This window comes from Hipposideros armiger, unplaced genomic scaffold, assembly GCF_001890085.2.
Source record: "Hipposideros armiger isolate ML-2016 unplaced genomic scaffold, ASM189008v1 scaffold_428, whole genome shotgun sequence".
NCBI classification, from domain to species: domain Eukaryota; kingdom Metazoa; phylum Chordata; class Mammalia; order Chiroptera; family Hipposideridae; genus Hipposideros; species Hipposideros armiger.
The window spans coordinates 1,231,353-1,253,696 of record NW_017731778.1 but is presented as its reverse complement, the minus strand read 5'-3'; the positions used below and the strand labels follow the sequence as shown (position 1 = coordinate 1,253,696).

At 37.2% G+C, this 22,344-nt stretch overlaps 1 protein-coding gene across 1 annotated transcript in view; it reads left to right on the top strand.

The window, feature by feature from the left end:
* L3MBTL4 (L3MBTL histone methyl-lysine binding protein 4) overlaps positions 1 to 22,344 on the top strand; it is a 484,034-nt gene that overhangs the window by 131,007 nt on the left and 330,683 nt on the right. Inside the window, 1 exon segment of the mRNA XM_019664701.1 lies at positions 1,882 to 1,935. Within this exon segment, the coding sequence (XP_019520246.1) occupies positions 1,882 to 1,935 (54 nt within the window).

The following is a 22,344-nucleotide window of genomic DNA, read 5'->3' as shown; positions in this document are numbered from 1 at the left end:
AAAAAAATAAAAAAGAACAAGAATGATCTTTGTAAACCCAAGATCTCCGAGGTATTTTGTTATGTGAAAAGAGAGGTAGAAAACAGTATTATGATGCTATCTTTTGTGTACAAGAGCAAGAAAATAAGAATATATATTCATGTTTCTTTGTATTTTTATAATGAAAATTTTGCAAGGGTATATTAGAGTTTAATAACAGTGATTGCCAAGTGGGGGTATTATGAGCTGGCTAGGGAGGACATGCAGGAAAATTTTCACCGTGTAATTTGTTTTTATATGCATTTTTAACTTGAACCATATGAACTCAAAAACTAAAATCAATTATATGTACAGAAAGATACCAAGCTAAGGCATCTCAAAGAATCCATCATGCTCAGTTATATATAGCTGCAGGGCAAATGGCAGCCTGATACAGTCATCTTCAAACGTGTTGGTTTGCTTAACCTATCAATAAGGAAACTTTAATCATATATCTAGATATATGTGGATTATTTGTTTATTTGAAAATTATATGATTTACTACTATACAAGTTGTATTTTGTACGTGAAAACCATAGACTACAAAGAAACTAAAAATGTATAACATAAAAATGAAATGAATAGTACTTTTTAATAGCTAAAAACGAGTTTGCTTTCACCAAACTATTAATATGCATGATTCTTTTTTGAAAGCTTGATTCAAAGCTTTGTGTTACCATGATCTAAAGTCTATTTTGTAGGTTTGGTTTTAACAGTTGCCCTATCTAGGATCACTGACCTTCCTGGTTTGTCTAGAACTGAGGGCTCCACCCCACCCCAGGTGTGGGACTTAAGTGCTGTGGACAGGTTAATCCTGAGTGAACAGGGATAGTCAGTGACCCCAGTGATAGCTTACAAAGATATGTACCAAAGGTTAGAGGAATAAGCTGAAAAAATGATTGCTGGCCAAACTTAATAAATCATGATACTTATTTTTCAGCATCTCCCATCAATTATGCAAAAGTTTTTGTATATTTCAGCTGCTGAATGTTCACCTTCTGTGATGACAATCAGTTTTGTTTGGGAGTTAGTCAAAAGTATTGCATATTTCTATTTCTAAAAGTGAGTTCAAAGCCAACTAAAACGCTTCATTTGGACACTCTGCTCCCCAACTTTTAAGTGTACAGTTATTGTCAGTTTTTATAAAGGGCACACATTGTATATGGCCACAAAATTATGTAAATAAAACATGTATCTGGATACCCATTAACAAATGCTCTTTGCTACTGTATCTTTCAAAAACGGTGATTCCCTTAGTCTTTGTTAAATGGTCAACTTTCCTTCAAGATTGCCGTGAGAGTGTGCCTGATGAATTCTTTGCTCCATGGAGGGAAGCCATCTTCTTTTTGGTTGCTTGTATTGCCCATCATATTCAGCCTGTGGTTTCTTCCCTACAATCTTTGAAGTCATTTGTCTATTCAATGAAGGTCAGTTTGGCTAAAATTAGATAATGTTATCTAAATTGAGCATTATAAACTATAGTATATCCCAGTAGGCTGAAAGCAAAGGTAGGAAGGAGGGCTTGGCTCTGGTGTGGGATGTGCCTCTCTGTCAGATCCAGGGATCCCATTAGGGAAATGCTCTTGTCAACTTCAGTATGAAGTGGTATTGAACCTCACTTTCTCTCTATGTTAGCCAACAAAGAATGAAAACAGTAATAAAAGATCCCTCCCATGTCTGAATGGATTGTAGTGTGCCCCTCCTGGAGTTTGCATACACACCTGGAGGGCACTGGCTCCTGATGCACTGTGCCCTTCATTAGTGGTTTTAATGGCTTGGTTTCCTGCAAACAGAAAAGTTGGTTTTTGGTGTTTCAAACAGTGACTCAAAAATATGGTCTAAACCACGTTTTTTGTGTTCTAGGAGCAACTGAAGAAGAAAAGAGGCCCAGGGATGGTGCAGCTCCTTTGAGTCACGGTAACTACCACCACCGTTTACAGTTCTAGTTCACAATGAACAACTTTTAAATGAAATTTATTAGATAGCTTTAATTGTTTTAGGTTTATTAATTTAAGTCTATGGTAATAGTATTATTTATCAATAGTGTGTTACATACTCTTCTGTAGACTTTATCACTGTCATCTTAGATTTTCAAATATGTATATACATCAAGGAAAAGTCTGAAGCTTTTATCTCCTTTATTTGCTGTTTTAAAAAGCTTTAAGCAAAACAACTTTTGATTTGTAAAATTTCCCTGTGAACAAGAAAATAAGAGATGCTACTTAGTTTATTTATAATTCTTTGCTTAAGCTTTTCCCAGATTGGCTTGAATTTCTACTGATTGCATTTGTATTCTTCTATTGAAGTCATGTTTTAGAGGAGATTGTACATTTGCTCTAAAATGAGTGTCCCTCATTGTAGTATTAATACATCAATAGATTTTATGTAACAGTTTTTTAATATTCAACTAATTCTCTGATGCTTTAAATTTAAATCAACAAATGCAGATGCTGTTTCCCTGGAATATATATATTCCATATATTTTGTGATTATTGCTATACAAGCAGACAACTGTTATTAAATTTTCTGTGAAATGTAGTTGAATGTCTAACATTTGCACTATTCTCCATGGGAAGGAAGCATATAAATTTGATAATTTTTTCTACAATCTTTTAAATTACCTTAAGTGTTTGTTCAGTAAGTTTTTTTTAATTATTATTATTTAATAATGGAAAAAACTAAAAATACCTTGAAAAAAATGACAAACAAGAATTGAGGTTTTTAAAGACTATTTTATATTGCTTAGTCTTGGGACACAATATTGAAAATTTGTGGTCTTTTACCTAAATTATTTTTAAAATAGAAGTTGTTTTCTATTATAAGAAAAATATGCTGCTTTAAATTTCTTTTTTTCTCTTGCTCTCCCCCTAATCCCATCATGTTCTTTGCTGAAAAAGCAAAGTAGAATGTGGTAATTTGATAATTATGTAACTTGATGTTCAGCTCCGTTGAAATGCACTTCAGTTATGCAATACTGGAATTCCAGAAATAAATTTAGACTGTACCTGGCCCTAATGGCAGGGTTTTTTAAAAAACATTTTTTTTCTTTTGAGAGAGAGGTTGTGATTTAGTATGTTTTTGTTTCTTTCCTGCAGCTATATGCAAATTTTTCTAGATTCTCTTATTCCATGGTTGAAGCATTGATTCTACAAAAAAAAAAAAAGTTAGGTCAACCATTTAAAAATATTCAGTCCTCAAAACTAAGATTGTTTTTAGTTATTTAGTATTTATAATTTTATTACAGCCAAGTATATATTTATTTTAAATAGTTTTTCAGTTTTAATGGAAAGTAACTTTTTGCTGTTGTTCTTCCATTGTCAGATTTGTTTTATACTTAGTGATCCATTCTCAAAACTTTTACCCTGAGGTTTATTCTTCTCCAAATCTGTTATTATTATTGCTCTTTTTCCAGCTGTAGAACAAAGCTCAGTGTTGAGATAAAGGATGAGATTTGGTTTTTGTATACAGATGCTACAAACTGCCAGTTGAAATGAAAATTGAATTATTGGAGGGGCTTTTGAAGTAGTTTATATTTTTACCACTTTTAGTCTCTACCTGCTGACATCTACACTCAGTCATTCCTCTGAAATTATTTATGTGTAGCTCACCAGTGCCTCATTGACAGTCATTAATATTTTGTTGACTGAGTGGAATAAGGGACCTCCCAAACCAATGGAAGCTTTCATGCTCTTATTTTTCTTCCTCTTTAGATTTCACTTAGACATTAAAACTGGGCTTTTTGCTCCCTGTTGCTCAATCTGCTTGTGCTAGTAGTCCCCTCATTCGGCAGCACCATCATCAACTTGTAGTCAGTTAGTCCATCTAGAATCCTAGAGACATCTTGACTCCTCCCTCTCATGTACCCCTGAGCCTCGCCAAACAATTATCAACTGTACCCATCCTTCTTGATATCACTCAAATAGTATCCAACTTAGAGCTGTCCCTGGTCACGTTGTAGTTGTTCAGTCTTTTCATACTTGCTCTTCCCGAACTATTAATAAAATGTATCTGAAATTGTTAGTAGAGTACCTCCTATTCTTTCTTTAGAATATCATTAGAGGCCTGTCACCAACTGGCACTTGCCTGTAACCTGACACCCCATCCTTGTTTTGCTCCAGCCAAATAACGCAGTCTAGAACCTGGCTGTCTGAAGGCTTGTTTCTTGTGCGTGGAGGTTCTTCTGACCTTACCCAAGTAGTTGGCGCCTTCAGAACCTCATCTTTTCTACTTTCTTTATTTTGCAGTATTTTTCTCTTTGTTCCATTTTTGTTCTCAGCATATCATAGGGCATTTGGTATTTAAAAAATCAGTTACATACTATGCTATATCTTCCACTTAAGTTAAGCGTCTTTTAAAAAGGCAAAAAATCAGGTCCAGTCCGGTGGATAGGATCTATTGTTTAGTATACTGGAGTAATAATTTACTAAAGCTCTGAAGTATTAATTAGCTGAATGGCCCAAAGAAGAATTAACACAGCTTTCATAAATGCATAACTTACTTTCAGGGAGTCGTTTCTGTGCTGGGGGATATGGTTCATTAAGTGATTCTAAAAGACTCAAAGAAGGCCCCTTGAGCATTATCCCTCCTGTCTTTTGTTAGAGAAACTAGTTTACTTCCTAGGTGTAATGAGAGAAGTATTTCTTGCAAAATAAGTATATGTTAGTTTGCCTTTTTGAACATTGTGATTTGTTCATTCCCATCAAGGCAATTCCTTACCTAAGAATGGATATCAACATCAGAAAGGGGAAAACCAAATTGATGTACTTTAGTCAGTTCTTCTTATTATAGATGGCATTTACTGTCATTAAATCACAATTAAATATTTAGGCATTTGGATACTTTGAACCTAAAGAATTACATTTTCACTGAACCGTGAAACTGTTGCTGAAGATCAGCAGGGGACTTCTTTCTAAGTAGTGGACATTTGTAGGGGAATTTCAATAATTAAAGCATCCATGTGCACTTTTAACAAAAAGACTATGTAACAAATAGTTTTCAGTATATATTTTCAAATACTTTCTTTGCTCTTGATACTGATTTATAAAGGAGCTAATCTTTGGATTTAATCGATTTAGTTGCCAAACCTCCCCCTGTGGTATTCTGTCTCTTCTGGGTGAATTCGTGGTGGTGTGAATATATACTCTCACAAAGGAAAGGAGCATATTTGTTTTCTTCCTGGAGTCAGTCAGTAGATAGTATCAGTGAATAAAACTGTATAAAGCACAAAGATAGGGCAAGAACCTGTATTCATAAATCCTATTTTATAAAGATCATTTTTGTGGGCCATGTTGAATTCTTTATTATGAAAGCAGACATCATATTAAAATTTCTACTTCATTAAAGAATTTGCTAAGAAGCCCTCGGATTATTTGTGTTTCAAAACAGTCCTACCAAGGAGCCCACCTAAAGCAGCACTAAATCCTACTATGTCTATCGTTAGAGGTCCCTGGTGGATAATAAGAGTATTGAACTCGAAAAGGGGACTGAGTACTCTGATTTTTAGATTGACTTAGCAAAAGAAAATGTCAACGAGCAGCACTTAGTTCCAGTGGAGACCTCTGTGAGGTCTTCATGCAGTGCGGGTCTGGCAGTTTTCTAAGGTCCTGGTTGCCAGTGGCCTCCATGTGCTGCCCCATAAAACACCCATCCCCCTCTCCTGCAGGTCTTCTTCATTCTGTTCCTAAAACCAGAGACTTGTTGCATTTTGAGGTTGAACCAAAGGATCCTTTCCGCTAACATTGTTTGCTCTTTGAAAGCATATTTGATCTTTGTGCATCATAATTACCTTTGCCACTGAGATTAAAGTTGCCATTTAGGGGGCATTTCAGTATTCATTTGAACCTGTACTGTTTCATGTGAAATATTTGGACTATGGGCTAATTCACTGATATGACTATTTTTAATGGCTGCTTCATTTCCCTGTGCTCTCTTAGCACTGTAGAGTGAAAGCATTCTTCTTTTCTAAAATACATTTTTAAAAATTTGAAACTGTATCAAACTTATGGAAAAGTTACAAGTTCAATACATGAAATTTTTTTTTCCTGAATTAGGGAGTAAGTTGCCAAACCCGATACCAGCCTTCCCTGGACTCGTACAGCATGGCCAGTTATTTTGTAAATGTCCCTCATTTTAGGTTTATCTGACATTTCCTCATTATTAGATTCAGGTTATGCATCTTTGGGGGAATATCCCAGAAGTAATGTTTTGTTCTTCTTGTGACATCCAATTGCATGGCACATGATTTTGATTAGTCCCATTTCTTTTTTTTTTTTTCCTTTATTTTATTGTTAGTTTCAGGTGTACAAAACAATGCAATAGTTATCCTTTTCACCCCTCACAAAGTAACAACTCCCCTCCCCCCATCTACTGCCCTCCCACCCCCGATATCATGCTTATCTATTACAATTCCATTGACTCCATTACCACTCTCTACTCCACATCCCGTGACTATATGTATATATAATTACAGTTGACATACATTATTATTCAACATCAGCTTCAGATATACAGTGCAGTGGTCAGGCCTCTACACCAAGTATAAAGTGGTCTCCCTAACAAGACATGAGTCCATCTGGCCCCCTAAAAAATATTTACAACATTATTGATTATATTCCTCAGACTGTCTTTTCTATCCCTGAGGCCATATTGTAGTTACCAATTTGTATTGTCTCATCCCTTCCCCTTCTCCTTCATCCCCACCCCTCCCAACTAGCAACCCTTAGTTTTTCCTCTGTGTCTCTGAGACTATTTCTGTTTACATTCCTCATTTATTCAGTTTTTTAGAATCCACGTATAAGTGAGATCATATGATATTTGTCTTTCTCTGACTTATTTCACTTAGCATAATGTTCTCTAGTTCTATCCATATCGTTGCAAATGGTACTATTTCCTTCTTCTTTATAGCTGAGTAATACTCCATTGTGTAAATGTACCATAGTTTCTTAATCCAGTCATCTACGGATGGGCATTTCGGTTGTTTCCAAGTCTTGGTTATTGTGAATAGCGCTGCAATGAACATAGGGGTGCATATATTTTTTCAAATTAATGTCTTGGGTTTTTCTGGATAGATACCCAAGAGTGGAATTGCTGGGTCATACGGTAGTTCCATTTCCAGTTTTTTGAGATGCCTCCATACTGATTTCCATAAAGGATGACTTCTTTTGTTATTTGAAAGGAAGCACAGAGCATGTGCTTAGAATCAAGAAGACCTCATTTGAATTTTGGTTTTGCCACTTTACTGACTGTGTGACTTCCAGCAAGTTATTTAACTTCTCTAAGCCTCAATTTTCTTGTTTGTGAATGGAAATAATAGGTTATATCTCTTATCCCATAAAATTGTCAGGATTAAATGAAAAAAATATTTATAATGTGTGCAGCTTTTGGTAGATACTCAACAAAGGGCATTTTTCTTGAACAGCTTACATAGGGAATTTATGTATTAGTTTTTAGCAATATTTAGGTTCTTTTTGATGAAGGCTGTCATATTTTGCTTAGGAGATTTCTAAAGGACTGTTTAAAAACTATTTACTCTAGAGCATTAGCAGTAGGTGAGGCATTTTTTTAAAAGTGTTTATATCCTATTTAAGAAAGAACTTATTTGTCTTTGAGGAATAGACACATAAGAAGTTTAAACCTTTAAAAATCATTTGGTTGCTCTTTCCTTATATAACTGATATAACTGGAAGCAGCACAATATGTTTCTCACAGCCTTTCCTGAAAAGCCTCTTTGGGATGTAGCTATGTGTAGAAAATAATTTTTTTGGAAAAGCACTTTAAGTGAAAATAGAAGGTAATTGATATTTTGTGGCTGTTCTGATGAAAATGAAGAACATGGGAAAATGATAGTGGCATGGATTTGGTCTTTAGTAAGTGGGGCAGATTTAAACGGTATATAGGGTTATAAAAGTATACAAACTTTTGGAACACTGAGAATTGTGTCAATTATTTGGGGGTAAAAGATCTTATATTTGATTTAAAGTCATTATCATCTTAGATACGCTCATACCCAATGGTCCTAGAGATATGAAAATCTCCCTAGTTTGGCAACTGGCCTGCCTTTCGGGTGCTCAAGACAAGACTTGGGTGGCCATGTCAACACCTTGTTTTTATCACTTCCATGGGCAGTCTGCCAACAGGGCTGTTGCTTCAGCTTCTGGTCTATTTTTCCAATCTGTGTACACTTTTCATCTTTCCTCTACTGTTTGAGTTCAAGCTTTCATCCTGCCATCCCTCACCTGGTTGTCCCAGCTGATATTCCCTAGACCTACTCTTGAGATTACCTAATCCAGTCTCTACAGAGCAGCCACGTTGCTCTTTTCAAAACATGGGCCTGATCTTGTCAACATCCTTACCTTTCCTTTGCTGAAAACCTTCCAAATGCTTCCTATTTCCGGTAGGATAGGAGATGAGCAAATCCTCAGTAAAGTCTCTAAGACCTGGAGTACCTGGCCCTTTCTTGTCTCCTTGGCCTCCTCTCCAGCCATGTGCCTACTTGTCCCTTGTGCTCTGACAGTGCTGGCCTTTCAGGTTCTGCCATGGAATTCCTGAACTTGCTATGCGTCCTGCTTGGAATGCCCCTCCTTTTTCAGTAGGAAAGCTTTCCCTGGTCTCCCAGACTAGGCTGGGCTGTCTGTTCTGTGCTCTCAAGGCCCTGTATTCTATGAAATCACATACTATAGCTTATAGTTATAGTTTGGATTATTTGATTCTTCCCTCCTAGATTTTAAAGCTGATGAGTGAGGGATCATGTCTAATTTTATCCACTGTTGTGACCGTAGAACCTAATACATACTAGGTCCTCCATAAGTACTTGTTGAATGAGTGAAGGGAGAAAGCAGTTGATGAGGCTGAAAGTTGGTTTGGGCCAATGGAGAAGCACTTGATTTGTTGTGCTGAGCTGGCTGGATATTGTACCATAAAGAGACTCTGAAGCTTTGGGCGGGAGAGTAATAACCTCTCCTGTGGAGAGACAACTCCAGGGATACCCCTGGAGTAGGGTGGGGGAGTGAGTGTGGGCAGAAGAGGAACTGAGCGATCAATGTATTGCCAGTAACTGATAGGTGGTCCTGCTCATCTACCACAGAGCCAGGGGTGGCTGAGAGGAGGGGACAGATTTCAAAGGTAGTAGGTGGTAAGAGCCACAGGATCTGGTAAATGGCTGACTGCGGGGACTGGAAGAGAGATCACTGAATGTAGTATAGATACCATTCATTGATTTAAGGAAGCGCGGGACCACATTTGAGAGACAATGCTGGGTTTTCGTGTGGAGATTGAAAGCCTGTGAAACATTTGAAGTGTCTAGGTGAGATAGATGCTCATGATAGGAGTCTGAGGGGCAGGTTTGGATTTGGGGACCATCAAGTGTGTGGGTGGCAGATGAAGCCCTGAATATAGGGAGACCTCTCTAAGGAGCAGTCAGCAGAAGACTGACAATAAGCTTTGGGGGTGGGGAGAGGAAGAGAAGCCAGCACAGAACCGAGATGGCATCCTGAGGACCATGGCCGGTGTTTTGGGCAGGCAGGCATGTTGGGGTGGGCCTAGTGTGCTGTTCTCTGCACGCCCCACGACCTGGTACAGCTCTCTGTATGCAAAGCTGGTACCTAGAATGAATCAGTTTTGTGTGACAGAGATTTTGAAGTAGAAACATTTTTTTCCCCAAATAAGCATGAGGTTATACAAAGCTAGGTTTTAGAAGTCTGACATGCTATTTTAATTTTGCTATTTATTGAAAAGTATTCTACCAAAGATAAGCCATAGTTCGCCATGTTTTTGTGCTTTTAATTATCTGTTGTTGTCTTCACAGTGCTTAGGATCTTAGGAGAAATTATTTTTCTCAGATAGCTGTCATAATTAATTTTTTATAATGGCAAATCTGAATTCAGCAGGTCAGGATTTAATTTGACAAGGAAGCTGTATTTTATTGATGATTTTTAAAACATAGAAAGGATGCTTGGGAATTAAAACTAGTTATTTAAATTAGTGTACATTTATGGCTTCTCAGGGTAATGCGTCCATGAAATAAGACATTTATGTCCAAACTAAACCTTGGGGAAATCACTTCTTTCATCTTTAAAATGATTAGCTAATTTATTAGATACTGCCCAGCCCTGAAGCTTTATGACTATATTTAAAACTATTTCAGAGAGTTAGTATCATAAGCTTTCTGTACAAAAAATTGTAAGGTAGTAAAGGGTTTTTGATGCTGTCTACATGTGATATTATAAATTAATTCCCTGAAGATCACCTTAAAGAGATAGGAAAATATTAACCTTAGATGCATTCTCTTAGGTGTTCTTTTATTTCTGTATTTTATGCAGTGAACTTTAGTACAAATCAGAAAATACTTTGTGGTAACTATTGTCCGAAGCTAATTTATTATTTGTGGATTCCTTCTTATTTTTTAGGCAAATTAAATATGATGATTTGGTCCATTTTCATAGTTATTGAGCATTTAGAAACTGTTGAGTTTGAACAGCTTACTATATATTATTACTTATTGCTTCTAATGTACAGTTCTGCATCAGTTTCCTGTAGCCATGACTTAACAGCTTCAACAGCAGAGATTTATTGTCTTACAGTATTATCTGCAGGTTAGCAATCAGACATGGGTCACATCGGGCTAAAGGCTACATGTGGGCAGGGTTGTGTTCCTTCTGGAGGTTCTAGGGGAAGATGTGTTTCCTTGCTTGCCTCTTCCAGCTTCTAGAAGCCACTTGCACTCCTTGGCTTATGGTCACTTACTCCATCTTCAAAGCTGGCAAGGTAGCATCTCTCTGACCCTTCTGTCATAGTCACATCTTCTTGTGACCACAGCTGGGAGTGCTTCCCCACTTTTAAGGACCCCTGTGATTATATTGGGCCCTCCTGGATAATCCAAGATAACTTCCCCATCTCAAGGAACTTGATATAATCACATCTGCAAAATCTCTTTGGCCACATGATGTAACATAGTCACAGTTTCTAGGGATTAGGATATGGACATCTTTGGGAGGCCATTATTCTGCCTACCACAAGCTCTAACTTGCAGAATCACTTTGGGCTTCCTTGCAAGAAATGGGCATCATTTTCTACCTGTTGCAAAGGGAACAATGCCATTATTGAGCTCCTTCAGCACATACTTTAGGACTTGTTAGTCTTTAGGTCTACAGTTACTGCACTTTCTTGTTGCATTTATACAACATTTTAGTTCAGGCCAGGACTAAGGGCTCTCATTGTTAAAGGGTCCTACAGAGTTCCGTGGAGAAGAGGCTGGTGGGGACTAGCGGAATCTTCACTGATGGCTTTAAATGTGATTTCTAGGAATTTAATTTTGTGAAACTGTTTTAGATGTTTTTACATTAAAACTTTCCTTTAAACAGTGCTAATTTATCTTTCAGCTAATAAAACTACCCTTCATTGCTCTAAGTGGTCTGCTAATGAACTGAAACTCAGTGTTCCTTCACGAATTTTTGAATTTACGTTCACTGAGAATGAGTATTGTTTTGAAAGGTTAGGTTAGAAAGTTATGATGTTAAAGTATAAGAATTTATTTTAAAAACTTCTACTATCAAGAGAAAAAACAATCTTGAATAGTATTTTAAGTATGTCCATTAATTACAGCCCAGCAAGGGTATCTTGAAGAGAGGAAAGTCTAAGTTCTGATAGACAGAATTAATTAAATTAATGAAGTTAGCAATAACAACTGGAGCTCTACTGTATTTAACAGATTTCATTAGATGTCTATGGGATATAGAGATGAAAAAGGTCAAGGGAAATATGTAGTTAATCACTTTATAAAGAGAATATTGTCATCTTATATTGGTGTATGTTAATTCCTTACAAAATTCTGATATGAAATCGGATTAAATGTAATAAAAATTCTTTACCAAATTATAATAGTAAATATATTAGCAAAACATCAAAACCATTTCAGTTGAAATCAGGAAATGATATTATCATCATTGATATTCATTATTACCTTGGAGTTTTTAGTAAATAAAATAAACCCAAAATTTTACAAGTGGCATAAGCTTTAGAAAGACGAGATGAAATCACACACACACACACACACACACACACACACACACACACACACGAGGAGTGACAATTAAGTTCGTGAACTTGTTGCAATGATGTTGCTAACCATTTTTTGTATCAAAGGGATTATTCATTATGAATTTGTACCAACTGGACAGTTAACCAAGTTTACTATTTCGAAGTGCTGAAAAGGCTGCGTGAAAAGGACAAGCTGAACTTTTTGCCAACAATACATGGCTCTTGCATCAAAACAATGCACCAGCTCACATGGCACTGTGTGTGAGGGATTTTTTAGCCAGTAAACAAATAACTGTACTGGAACACCTTCCATATTCACCTGACCTGGCCCCCTGTGACTTCTTTCTTTACCCAAAGGAAAAGGAAATATTGAAAGGAAGACATTTAGATGACATTCAGGACATCAAGGGTAATACGATGACAGCTCTGATGGCCATTCCAGAAAAAGTGTTCCAAAATTGCTTTGAAGGGTGGACTAGGCACTGGCATCGGTGCGTAGCTTCCCAAGGAGAGTACTTCAAAGGTGACCATAGTGATATTCAGCAAAGAGGTACGTAGCACTTTGTCTAGGATGAGTTAGTGAACTTAATTGTCAGATTTCATATTTGCAGATCATATGATTTTATATCTAGAAAACCCAAGAAAATCTAATTAGAAACTATAGAATTACTATTAGAATGTTAAGGTGGTTTGATAGAGGATAAAAAGTCATTAGCTTTTCTGTATGTCAGTCATCAGCACATAGAAATTGAAAAGGGAAAAATATTACACCCATAAGTGCAGTAAAGTATAAAATATTTAGAATACATTGAACAAGAAATATTAAGGACCTTATATAAACACAACTAGAAAATCCTATTGATGCATGTTAATATGTGAACAAATGGAAAAACATACCACAAAAATGTTAATTCTCTCCAAATTAATATTTAATTCAATTCCAAAATAGAATCTCAACTAGTTTTAATTTAAATTGGATAAAGAATTTTTATACTGACATCCCCAACATTCTGGTTATATAGTAATAGTCAAAGAATCTGTGGAACAGAATAGAAAAACCAGAAAGAGTTGTGAGAATGTAATATATCAAAAAGGTGGTAAATAAATTCAGGAGGACAAAACAGATTATTTAAGGAACTGTGCTTGCCAAACTGGCTATCTATTGTATATAAAAAGGCATTACAAAGATTAAAGAATTAAATGTTTAAAAGAAAAAGGAAAGTCTTTACAGGAGTATTTTTAGGGTGCTAAATGAACTGTCTAGGTATGAGGAAATAGTCAAGAGTGGAAACTATTCTATAAAATAAATGATAGACATATCAAAAACAGTTTTCAGTAAATCTGAAAATGTTATTTCACTCTCATTTTTGGAGGATGCTTTCATTGGATGTATAATTTTTACTTGATAATTTTATGGCTTTCAATGTTTTAGGGATGCTACTCCATTGTCTTCTTGCCTCCATTGTTTCTGATGAAAAGTCATCAGGTGTAAAAATCACAGAGCTCCTGCTGATATTGCCTAACCCTTTTCTGTGCTTTATTTTTTCTGTAATACTTATTGCCATCTGACATGACATGCTGTGTATTTTACTTAATCTTGTTTATTGTCTGTCTTCACACATTAGAAAGTATGGTGGATAAAGGTGGGGATTTTTGTTTCTTTTGTGTTGTGTTATAAGCTCCTAGCACATAGTAAGCATTAAATTAATGTTTGTTAAATGAAAAATGAAAACTAAATGAACACTGCCCTCAAGAGAATGCTGATTTTTCTATCTACTGTGTTCTCATAGCCCTTAGTTCACATCTCTGTAGTTGGATTTTTGTTGTACAGTAGTTTTCTGGTTTTCCACTAAGTTGAAAGCTCCCTAAGGGTAAAAGTATCTCTTGTGCTTCTCTGAATCATTAGTACCTAACACAGGGTCTGTGTCTAGAAGACCCTGTTTGTTGAATCAGTGAGTACCTGGCTCACATTGGTTTTCTCTGTCTTGTCATACATGACTCTTCCATCTCAAAGAGCCATCTCATGGCTCTTTGAGCTTGTCGCTTCAGAAGATGACCATTTCCAGTATGAATTTCGATATGCATACCAGTGAATCTTGTCCTCATTACAAGATTGGACTTGCTTACCAGCCTTTCTTCTGTTTACCTCCAGACCTCTTTAGACCAGCACCCATTCCTTGTTTTCTCATAGAAACCATCCTGAGGCTAATCTCACTACCCGTTCTTGATCCCATTTCTTTCTCCAGCTTCAGATCTCTGCTTTTTCCTGCATCTGTAGACCATCTCTGTACTCAGATCTCAGGTATACCTAAGACCACTTATGTCCTTCCAGTTAATTTCTGTGGTCTTTGTTCCTGTGTTACATTTCTATCAAATATGATAGAGCTACTCTATCCTTTTTGAAACTATCTCCTCTCTCATTCATCCTGTTTCTGTGGTTGCCCCTTCTCACTACGCTTTACTGATTTTTCTTTTACCCACATCTTCAACACTGCAGTTCTCTGCGCTTCTGTTCTTGGCTCTGCCTTCTTCTTCTTTTTTTTTTTTTTTAGCTGAGCCATCCTGCCACCTGTTGGCAGCTCAGCGGCAGCTCAGCTCGGGCTGGGACTCGAACTGCTGTTGCTCAGAGCTCACACTCTTGTGCGAGCTCTTAACCAACTGAGCCACTCGGCCGGCCCTGGGTCTGCCTTCTTTGTGCTCTACATTTACTCGTTGAGACTCTCCTCTGCTTTAATCCCTGTATGCTGAGAGACACTAAATCCAAGTTCCAGTTCTGACCTTTCTCCTGAAAAATTTGTTTTAAATGCCTCCTAGATAGCTCATCCTGAATATCCTTTAGATTTCTTTAGATTTCAGAGATTCTGAAAATGTATTCATTATGTTCTCTAAGCCTGCTTCTCTAGTTTTGTCTTGCTTAATGGAAGGCACAATTATAAACTCAGCTTTCTAAGCTAGAAATGTCAAAGCCCTCTCTTTGCCATCTCATTGGTTGTCCAACTTTGTCAAGCCTCATTCAGAATTCTTTGCACTCTTCTCAATCTTCACAGTAGCTATCAAATCAAGACTTCATCATCTCATGCCTGCTTGTTGAGGCAGCCTCCTTTCTGATATCTCTATTGCTTGTCCTCCCTCCTTATTCTATTGAATCATCTCTAAGATGGCCACCAACAAACAGTACCTTAAAAAACAAAAACAAAAACAAAAAAGCCCTCAAACAACCACAAAACCAACAATGGGCAGGGCAGAGGAGAAACAAGTCTAAAACTTAACTTGGCATTTGTTTGCTTAAAAACATCTACTGGTTTCACAGCACATAGAGGCTCAAGACTGAAATTCTTAGCATGGTGTTGTAATTAGATTCTGTCTTTTGAAAGGAAGAGAGATCCGTCTTTTCAAAATACATGTTGGGAGGGAGTGGAGACTCATGGAAATTCAGGAACAAACTGTGGTCAGAGAGTTCTCATTCTGCCCTGTCTTTAGGGCCATCTGTGGTGGAGTCTGGTTCTCACTCTAGGGCAGTGGTTCTCAAGCAGTAGCTGCATCAGAGTCAGCTGGAAGACTTGTGGAAACAGATTGCTGGGCCCCACCCCCAGAGTTTCTAATTTAGTAGATGTCCAAAATTTTAACTGATGCACCAAATTTGTATTTCTAATAATTACCCAGATGATAGTGATGCTATCACTGTCATAGCTACTTTGAGAATCTTTATCCTTTAAGGCACATGCTACATCATCTGGGAAGCTTGCTTTGATGATATCAATCAGAATTAGTTTTCTTTCTACTTTGTAGGTTTCTTCATGTTATGTTAGAATAATGGTTCTCAAATATCAGCATGCAATAGATCACTTAGAGGGACTGTTAAAACACAATTACTGGTCCCATCCTCAGAGTTTCTGAATCATTAAGCCTGGGGCATGGCCTCCAAAATTTGTATTTTCTAACAAGATGATCACACTTGCAAACCACCATGTTAGAATAACTCGCTTACACCGTTCTCCTCTGCTAAACTCAAATTTTTGTTAGTTTCTTGCATTGTTCTTCTGTCAACTTGTGGCAACACCAGAGCATAGTGCTAGACATAGATATATGTTGTATAAACTGTTGATTCATCAAATTTTGAATTCTGAAATCCTCTTCTTGATCACACCCTCATAACTCCCTGTTCTTTTCACTCCTTTAATTCTGTGAAAGGTTTTAAAAAATGTCAGATCCTGTATTTTAGCTTTTCCATTCCTTCTGATTCTTTTTCAGTTGTTTTAATGATTTCATGTGCCTCCAAGGCCAGTTGGGGCCCCTTAAACATTTTATCTCATGTTCTCTTGGCTTAGAGTTTCTCATCCACTTGGCCATCTCCTCATCAGTTCCCAGCTGTCTGCAGACTTCACCATCTGCTCCCACTCCCAGACTGCCAAGAGCTGATGGAGAAAGTCCCATAGTGCCAATCGCGCCTCTGCAGAATCTCCAGCTTAACTGAGTGGGGCTCTCAGGAATGCTTTGTAGTCCTCATATTTGTTTGATCCTAGTTGAATTTCTGTACCTCTCCGAACATAACCACTATAACCTTGACTCTTAGTAGATAGCCTCCTATGTCGTCAGGAGATCAGGGGTACTCAGTTGTAAAGTCCTTCCGTCTTTTCCCCAGCACCCTAAAAGTCCCCTGTTTTTAATGTCATTTATCACCTGCCTTTTCATCTCAGGGCCCCTTTCTCTACCTATGTTCTTAAAACATTCTCTCTGTTCTGCTTCTCTCCCTCATTCCCTCCTTCTCTCTTCTAAGAGCCTCATTTCCCTTAGCTGATGAAACAAAATGCCCTCTACTTCCTATATTCGTTTAAAAAAAAAAAAGGAAAAAGAGAAAAGAAAGAATTCTTTCCCTTGACTGTTTTTTCCCCAAAACTTTCGTGTTACCTGTCTCTTCTTCTTCACTGGTAAACCTCTCAAAGTGTGGTCCACACGTGCTGCTTTACCAGTACTTTCTTTTAACTATCTGGCCTCTTGCAGTCTGGCCTCACTGTGACACCCTAGCTATCAAATCCCACAGCCTCTTCTGCCATCTTGGTCTTGACCTCCTTCAACATTCTGTGGTGCTGGTCCTCCAGCCCTTGGGAAACCCTTGGCCACTTGGCTTTAGGTCTCTGTATGTTTCCTTGGAGCTCCTTCTAACTCTGCCTATTTCTCATGCTGCTTTCCCAGCTTCTAACTTACCTCTAACTTAGACATGCACGTTCTGTCCTCGGTTCTTCTCTCTCAGTATTTCTCCATTGTTTCCTCTTTAAAAAATTTTTTTGAATTACCTTTTGTTATATATATGTGTGTGTGTGTATGTATATGTGTCTGTGTGTGTATATATATATATGTATATATACATATATATATGTGTGTGTGTGTGTATATATATATATATATATATATATATATATATATATATATATATATATAATTTCAGATACCTAAAATTCAGCATCCCTGTAAATAGTCCTGTGTTTTCTCCATCATCCTGTGTTAGCTCCCTCAGTTTGCTAATCTCTTTTTGGGTACCAGCATTGAACCTGAAGTTTATCTTTGCCTTCTCCTGTACCACTCCACCCCCATAAGCAGTTGTTTGCCATAGTCTGTTGATTTTACTTCTGCACCGTCCCTCAGTTTTGTTCCCACCTTTTATTAGGGAACACCATGTTATCTCTTGCCAAGACTGGTGTGTTACCACTCTCCGTCTTTAGCCTTCATCTCTCGCATCCATTGCATCCTTACCTAGCGCTGATTAGTAAGTTCTGATATCATTTACCACTCAGAAGTCCCTAATGGTTCTCTAAACCAGCAGAATAAAGCTTAGACTCCCCAGGCAGACTTTCATGATCTTAGTTTTGTCTCCTCCCAATGCAACAATCCAGCCTTCTGTCTGTGTATCCCTGCGAGCTTTATGTTAATACTTAACAGATTCTGGCATTTGCAGAAATTCTTCCCTTTCCAGCCTCTCTTGTTTTGCTCCTGCTGCTCCTCTTTGGATTGCCTGCTAAGTTTCTATTTGTCTCAAAAAGCAACGGCCTCCAGGATTTCTCTGTTCATAATTAATCTTTCTTCATTTGTTCCCAGACATATTATTTGGGTTTCTTAACTAGTGCATGTTAGCACTCATGTCTGATTGTTTATTCACCGAAACATTGAATTGCACCATATGTCAGGTTGGGGGTGACATTTGTCTGCATGTGTGTCTCTCTACCAAAGTAAATGCCACATGAGGACCAGAGTCAGGCTCCCTGTGCATCTCCCAACATCAGTACCTGCTTTGCCTAGGGAGATTTTTAAGTTCGGTTGTACTGAAATGAGAAGCAGCCCGAATGTACAAATTAAAAATGTTTTAGGTAGAGCATAGGAAATTCCTTGCTATAGTGACATGGCAGAGTTATTAAAATGTGAGAGTTTGGAAAGTGCCGTTATATTCAGGGAGCTGCCGCTTCAGGGGTTATTACCCAGCAGTGATAAGTTGTTAACATTAGGAAAATTGCATCACTTCCAGTTGGTACCACATAAGAAGGCATTATTTATGGTCACAGTGTTGTAAAATTCGTTGCTTACTACTGACAATTGATTTTCTCACACATTCTAAGATGTTACCTGCAGGAGCCATATACAGCGTAACTTTGGAAATAAAGTTGAAATATTGGTGTGATGGGTTGTAGTTATGGCCAATGGACTTGGAAAGGTACTGCTCTGAGACGTGAGTCTTAACACTACATGGTTTCATCCTTAAGAATGATAATTTATTCATTCTTTACCGCCTGCCATTTTTTATTTTAGTTCAGAAAATTATTAATAAATATTGTGAAGTTTTCTAAAACTGGATGTTCTTATTGCCAAAATGAGGCACTCGTCTGTCAGTGATTTTTCAGCCTGTGCTCTCTGAGGGGGATAAACAGGAGGCTGAGTGAGCAGAGTGTGAAGTGGCCGTAGTGCCACTTGTGGGGTGTCCTCATAGGATACCTTTGTAAGTAAAAATGGGGTCATGCTAGAGAGAAATTTAAGGTTTGATAAAGTCACAGGGCTAGGTAGCAACTAGGTCTCCTTCCATATTTAAATAGTATGCTTATGCTTTTTATGTTATAGATTTTTATAAAACAGGCTGAGAACAAACACGCTAGGGCACACATATGGAAGAGTACTCTTATAAAGAATTAAAATAAAAAGAAAAGGTTTTTTATTAATTGAAGTAAATTCAATTATTCAGAGCTCCATATCTGAAATGATAAAGTAGGACATAATTGTGGTTTACATAATCTAAAAAAAGAAATCTCTCAAAATTAAGAGATATGTCATACTCAATGTGCAGGCCCCTTTTTCTGGGGAACATTGCTACCCAATCCCGTTAGACATTGTGAATGCTTTGTAAAAGGGATACTTTTGAGAGCTTAGAATCTGTATTTCTCAGTGTCCTGCTGTCTGTGGACGTGACCTACCTCAGGAAAATGTAGCTGTACATTCATAAAGTGATAGCATGTGTGCACGCCCTCAAGAATATTAGTCAATGCCCAGCCCTCAACCCATCCAGGTATGGAACCTACCATTCCTTGACTTGTGTGCCGCTTAGCTCCTTTATTTTGCCAGGTAGATTTGTTTTTCTCAGCAGTGGACCCTCCTACTCCGCTGCGCAGTCCACGGTTGAGTTCTCTCTCCTCTCACTGCCCTCCTTGGACCATTACTTCTGTAGTTGACCCCGTTGTGAATGGTCTGGTGGCAGTTCTCTCTGCATCCAGTGTGGTCCTTCTCATCCACTCCTGTTGTTGTTAGCTCCTGTAGGCCTGGACCTGAAAATGCAGGCGAGATAAATAATCATGGTCAGTGGAGGACACTGGTTCATGGCCATCATTTAAGAAAAACGGTGTGCTGCAGAAATGTGAATGTATGTGGTAACATGAGCTCCTGGTAGTAGTAACAGCATATCAAGAAGCTAAGCACTTGGAAGCAGTTTGCTGTCATCTTATGATGTGGCCTTGGCCAGTGAGCCTGGCTTCTGTCATCTTGCTTTCCTGACATTTTACTTGGACTGTCTTAGACAGGTGGGTTTTTGTTTGTTTGTTTGTTTTTCTGTGTTCTTTGCTTTCAATCTATAGCCTTTGCTCTTGCTATTCTGATGAATAAATCAACAAACCTCAAAGTGCATGCAAGAGAACAAAGCAAGATTCAGTGAGTGGTAAAGTGTAAATGTGTCATCTTGTCATTTCAGTAGGCACAAATTACTACTTTTTGTGAAAGAAGAGGCAGTTTTTGCTGATTGGCAAATTTGGCTGAGGATAAGTAAACCAAACCTCAGGCCTGCAGATCAGCTGAGAGAACCTTCCTTACTTTTAGATGAAAAGAAACAACGTACACCCCACCATAGACAGCTCAGAGAAAGAGAGAAATGACCCTGCCTATTTCTATGTAAGGGAAGATGTTGCGTTTCAGTGAGTGAACTTATTAATTTCCCTGCAGACTTAATTTTACAGAAAAAGTTACTAATTTAATAAGCATTTCTGCTACATCTTGTTTATGTATGCTAAAGTGAGGCAGTTTATATAGTGGGAGTACATGGGCTAGAAATGTTTAGATCCAGACTTTTCTAGATGTGTAGACTTCTGTGAGCCTCCGTTTCTTAGAATTATAAAATAAAATTATAAATTCAATGTTACATATTACACATACACACATAGCCTGACACACACCCCAACCACCTAATTTAGTACCTGGCATCTAATAAGTGTAATTTAAGTGACAGATTATATGCAATCAAATATATTTTGTATATTAGCAGTGTTTGGCACACGAGTAGCAATTGAAACACTTTGCTATAGCCAATATGTATAGTGAAAAGAAAAGAAATTTAGAGTTTCCAATCCTGTATCTATATCCAATATTATATAAAATGAAGGTCCGATCTGTAGAATGTCTGAGAAATCTGCATAAAAAATAAAATAAATTTGATTCCTGAAGCAGAGCTGTCTCATAATTTGTTCCTTCCCTCCAGGGAGTTGAGAAATGAATTGATCATAATAGATACCTTTGAATTAATTTTTAAAGCCAGAAGTACGATTCTACCTGCCTGCCTGCCCTTTAACTCATTAAACAAATATTTATGTCCAGGCATGATTATAGCTCCCGGGACACAATGATGAACAAGAAAAGCAAGATCCCTTCTTTTTAGGACCTTCCTTACATTCTAATTCTAAATAAGCAAACTGGTTCATTTCAGCTAATGTTAATTTCTGCTAATATAATCCCAGTGATAAAGAATGACACAAGGTGAATGAAGAAACATAAAAGGGTGATAGAATCCTTTAGAATCAGTGATGAGGGAAGGCCCGTCTACAGGCTCCGGGTATTCCCTCATCTCCCCTGCCGGCACTATATTGCTCACTCACTGGCTTTACAAAAATTTAATTCATTGAAAGCTGTTATTGTCTGATATTATGTTTTCTTTTCCTGATAAATTTTAAAAGGTTCATTGCATACTCATGTGATCATAAAAGAAGGTCTTAAATATGATTTACTTCTGATGAAATGAAAATGTATGACAATTGGAAATATGATTAAATTGAGAAATTACACACAATCTTTTTAAGAACACAGCTGTTGTAGAAAATGAGTTATCTATATTTGCTTTGGAGCCTACACTGCTGTAATATTTTTTGTAAAGCATATAATTATAATGTAGTAAAATGTTTATGTGAAAAGAGGGATGTTGAATAATCTTGCCAGATCATCTTCAGGGTTTGTCAAATTGATTCCTCTGTTTAGAAAAATAAAATGTCTCATGCAGTGGTAAAAATGTCAACAAATCTTTAAGTGCTATAATTGGCCAACAGACTATAAGCTCCTCCATGGAAATCACACTATGATGTCTCACTGTTTTCAAACAAAGCAAGAAAATCCATCATGACAATTCTGTTAGCCTTATTTGATTATTAAAATACTCATACTTTAGTAAGTGTATCGTTTTGCAATAACAAGTTAGTGTGTTGTGATTAATAAATAGTAAATGTGCACGCTCTGTGTGTGCCTATTTTAAAACTATAAATTAATATAATTTTTTCTTTATTACCTAAGCATAAAATACTCCCTTTTTGTCAGATATCAACTGGGGGTGCCAAATAATGTATACAAGTGGAAACTTTGGTCAACGTTGCTCAAGCAGCAGTTCACCGTAGTCAGAGTGTTTGGAGGCTGATGGTAACCGCTTTGAGCACCTCTTGTAATTGCAGAAATCAATCATGACTTGTATTCATCTTTTGTTATCGGTATATATTGAGCATTACAATT